The 4891-nt window shown below is 35.7% G+C and overlaps 1 protein-coding gene across 1 annotated transcript; it reads right to left on the bottom strand.

Moving 5' to 3' along the window:
• Positions 1-2539: 2539 nt before the first annotated feature.
• LOC143236231 (uncharacterized) lies at positions 2540-3822 on the bottom strand. The gene has a single exon (XM_076474506.1). The coding sequence runs from the start codon at positions 3488-3490 to the stop codon at positions 2540-2542; it is 951 nt and encodes a 316-aa protein (XP_076330621.1). The 5' UTR covers positions 3491-3822.
• Positions 3823-4891: the final 1069 nt, after the last annotated feature.

The raw sequence follows: 4891 nt of genomic DNA, 5'->3' as shown, positions 1-4891 counted from the left end.
AAAAAAAATTTATTTGGTCGCTTTCTAATAATCTCTATATAAATCTTCTGTAGACAAATTAATAACATTTTTAGATAAGATTTACAAATTATTTTATTAAATAGTTTTATAATTTTTATTCATTTTATTTTATTTCCAATAGAAAACATATAACAAATTGTGATCCATTTGACAGAATATTAAACTTTTGGATATTCAGTATAAGAAATTTGAAGTTCCGTAATAACTATTTTTCACAAGTAAATAAACTTAGAGGAATTAACGGAAGGCTAGTGTTGCTAGAGATCATGGCCGTTATTTCTGAGCATTCGCTCGTATTCCATTTTGTTTCGTTCTATCCGAAATATCTCCAGTTTTTATCAATTATTAAAGAACTGTAAACACAGAGTCGTTTTTCCATTAACTAAATATATTAATGTTGACACTCTTCTTACTAGAATTTCAAAAAATATTTTGCTATTACTAACTTTATGTGTTTACTTTCTGTTTCAATGCCAGTTTTATCAGTTTTTTATCAAGCACTAGCAGTTTACCCCTGATGAATGAAAGTCCGCTTTCTGAAAGTTCTCTGGTTAATTTTTTTTTATAATAATGTCCAATAATTTCCATTTTAGTGTTTCAATTCTCATGCACATGAGCGTAAAATTATTTAATATATTTCATCACTTTTTAAGCCTACTCTATGCTCACCCATTGTTCGTAATGTTTAGAATCATTTGTTCAAATATAATAAATATGAAAAAAATTCATATGTTCATAAATGCCAGTAATATCAATGTATAATACACTTGCTAAAGGCCTTAAAATTTACACAATGGAGGTGTTTTTCTTCTTGACCCATTTCTCAAGCAGAACCCATCATCTCCTGGATGTTGATGTCTTCCGACTATTAAATGTTAGATATGTTTTAAACATTGTTCTCGTTGTCATTTTCTAATTGTTGAATAAGTTTTCATTTCTGAGCAAAGTTAGTTAATTATATGCAAATGCGGTTAAGTCCTATATTACTGTTGTTTTGAATTAAGCACAAAGCTACACAAGGGACTATCTGTTCTCTGTCTACTACGGGTATCGAAACCCGGTTTTAGCGTTGTAATTCCACAGACATACCACTGAGCCACTGGGAAGCCCTATATTTCTTGAAAACGTTCTTAAAACATATTTTAGCTTATATAAAACTAATCCTTACTTCCTCTAAAGAATAACTTGGTGGAAACAAATTAATACTTAGAAGTAACAAAGTTAAATGTGAAGACGTTGAGAAACATTGCTTACTTGTTTAACAAACACCACTCATACATTTAGTATAGCCTGCGGCTTTACCAGGCACTTAGTTGTTGGCTAGATAAATTATATTGTACCAATCAACAGTACACTATTATATTCTAGAGCGTTCAGCTGCTTTGTATGTTCCTTTGTTTGTTTGTTTGTTTTGGAATTTCGCACAAAGCTACTCGAGGGCTATCTGTGCTAGCCGTTCCTAATTTAGCAGTGTAAGACTAGAGGGAAGGCAGCTAGTCATCACCACCCACCGCCAACTCTTGGGCTACTCTTTTACCAACGAATAGTGGGATTGACTGTCACATTATACACCCCCACGGCTGGGAGGGCGAGCATGTTTAGCGCAACGCGGGCACGAACCCGCGACCCTCAGATTACGAGTCGCACGCCTTACGCGCTTGGCCATGCCTGGCCCTGTATGTTCCTAATGTAATAAACTGATTTATCGTTTCAGTGTTTAAAAAATGAAAGAAGTAACCTTTGACAAATACAAAAATATTACTTTTGGTTTGTTTTGAATTTCGCAGCGTTCACCACCCATCGCCAACTCTTGGGCTACTCTTTTACTAACGAATAGTGAGATTGACCGTCACGTTATAACGCCCCCACGGCTGAAAGGGCGAGCATGATTAACGTGACTGGGATTACGAATCAAATGCCTTAACCTCAGGCCAATATTGCTTTTGTAAAAATTCATGAAATCATGCCTTAAGTTTACTTATTCATATCAAGTTGAAATTATTGGCTTGAGTTTAGTGACCCGCTATTAAGTATTGAGGCTAGTAGTTTGAGTTTTAGTGATCAGTCCACTAAATATCGAAAATACTTGTTTGTGTTTAGTGCTATAATGTGTTGAAACTATTTGTTCTTTAATTTAGTAACCTTATACTCGGTAAACTATATATTTGAGTTGAATGTTTGTTTCTTTGTTTTTTGAAATTCGCGCATAGCTACTCGAGAGCTCTCTGTGCTAGCCGTCCATAATTTAGCAGTTTAAGACAAGAGGGAAGGCAGCTAGTCATCATCACCCACCGCCAACTCTTGGGCCACTCTTTTACCAACGAATAGTTGGATTGATTGTCACATTATAACGCCCCCACGGCTGAAAGGGCGAGCATGTTTGGCGCGACGGGGATTCGAACCCGCGACCCTCAGATTACGAGTCGAAAGCCTTAACCCACCTGACTATGCCGGGCCCTGAGTTGAATGAGCTTCTACAAAATATTAAGGCTACTTGATTGAGTTTGGTAATCTTTTATTAAGTACTTAGGCTATAGGTTTGAGTTGACCTGCTAATAAATTTTGTAACTACCACTAGACATTCTAAACATTTGAAAAACTTTTTCTTACCCAGCTGGTCAATAGTTGGAGAAAGAGATAACGTGACTGCAACAAGAACAACACTAGTTATGAGGATGAACAAAGATACCGAACAGATAATGTAAATGATGATCGTTCTTCGTTCTGTTCGCTCTTCCACTTGAACATCTTCGTGCATTTCGTTTTCCAAACTTTTATTGGATCGACGTGGTACTCGGGATGACCGACGGCCCAAATCCTCGGTTCGCGAAGAGCGGCGGCTATGTCCACTGCTACTTCCACTAGACCTACGATCAGCACGATGCACCTCTGTTTCAGGGTAGGAACACTTTCTTTTATTCATTTTAACCGGTGCTTGTTGACTGGCTACTTGCATTGAATGTCGGCGGCTGTGTTTATTTTCGCCAGAAGGAGGAGCGAGGTAATGCCGATTTTTCCCACGTTTTTTGTGTCCACTATTCTCACGTTCTTCCTTTTGATCGCCACTTCGCCCTGTGGCATCCTGGGTTGATGACCTATGATGTTTCTCGTGATTCTTCCGTCGATGGGATTTCTCTAAGTGTATGCTTTCTGTTGAAATTATGGACATAGCCGACGGTGAACGGAAATGGTCAGCCTGAAGTTCATTGTTTTGATCATTCCAATCATTACTACCGTCCACTCGAACAAGTACTCCACCATCGAGACGACAAGTTGAACTGAGAGTTGATGGTCGTCTAGGCAAACTTAGCGACGATCGGCGACATGGAAAGTTTTTTAATTGATTCGGCTGATTTCCTGTGACCTGACTATCGGGAATAATTGCAGTATCACTGGTCATTGTTTCTCTGGTTTCACTCTCATTCACGTGTGGACACTCTTTAAGGCTCTTTCCATCATGCACTATCATTGTGGGTAAAATATAGATAACTTACCTTCACCTTATTTTACATATATTCCCGTGGTTTTAGTATAGAAAATACAGAGCTCAAATACTAAACTTTTACAAAGTTCGTTTCTTCTTTTCCTCAGTGTGATACTTCAGTTTACACTACAGTAAACTGAACGTTGTCTCACTGGAAGAAATCCGTAAAATCCCGAATGTTGGCTTCTTCTCATAACACTAACAGATGAGCTGTGAGGGAAAGAGCTACACAGTTCCAGGACGATGCGCTGAATATTCGTTTCCACTGCGCATGTTCCAGACTAGACAAAACATGGGTCATTTTAGCGGGCGAGCTGCCAAACATCCTTGAGCAAGATGTGGGTCAGCAATAGAGAATCACGGGAAGGCTGAACTCATTTTCTAAACTATAAATGACGTGCTTAGTTGTCCATAATTTAAAGCTAGTAGACTACATTTTAACGAAACATGGTCTTCGACTCCTCCTTCTCTCAACAACTAAATAACTAATAAAAGTTGGGTTGAGCCTGACGTCTCTCTTGTCTGTGTTGAAATTGTATTAGAGATTTATTATGACAAAAACGTGTTATTTAGAAAGACATTTGTGATTATATCAAGAAAAGATGACAAAGTTACTCAGTGAAAAAATATATCTTTTAGGTTAATGCTTTCGTTCTTACAGTTACCGGTAATGAATTATAATAGAGAGACAGGTTAGTATTTTGTTTTATTATCTTTACACGACGAATATTCTTCGTTCTTTCATGACTGAAAACAAACTTTTTGTAATTGCAAAGAAAAAATGTGAATTCACAGACAAAATAACAATAAAAATTTTAAAGAGTATTAATGTAACAAATATATATATATCTGTAATTAAGAAAAAATTATTAGATTAGTATACAATTCTAGTTCATAATGTAACGAGATGCACTGTAAAAAATAGCTTCGACTGAACGAGGTTTAAAATTGGAATTAGCTTAGTTTCTAACCATTAGTTTGAGTTTAGTAATCTGCTACAAAATATTGTTACTGCCTGCCACTAAATATAAAAAGTAATGGTTTAATTTTAGTGGCCTTTGACCTGCCAGTAAGTATTAATAATGTATGTTTGAGTTTAATTACATTAAACTATGTATTTAAGCTATTTTATCTATTATGTTTCCATAAGGTTATTTTTATTATAATACCTTTTTATACCTATTTCAAATTTCATATCGTAAATATTATCAATACAATGTACAGCATTAAGACATTTAAAAGATAGGAGGGAGAAAATAACTCATAATTATTTTGCCCAATTTTCTGAAACTTAATAATTTTTCCTTTATTTCATGGTATATAACAGCACTGCAAACATTGTATACAAGATATATAATTGTTGCTGCATAATTATTGATATCACAT

This window comes from Tachypleus tridentatus, chromosome 13 (assembly GCF_004210375.1).
Source record: "Tachypleus tridentatus isolate NWPU-2018 chromosome 13, ASM421037v1, whole genome shotgun sequence".
NCBI classification, from domain to species: Eukaryota; Metazoa; Arthropoda; class Merostomata; order Xiphosura; family Limulidae; genus Tachypleus; species Tachypleus tridentatus.
Note: the sequence above shows the minus strand (reverse complement) of the source record. Positions and strands in the feature narration are given on the sequence as shown.

What these genes read in the sequence shown, in the direction of transcription:
- LOC143236231 (XM_076474506.1), bottom strand. Translation starts at nt 3,490, where the DNA reads ATGATAGTGCATGATGGAAAGAGCCTTAAAGAGTGTCCACACGTGAAT.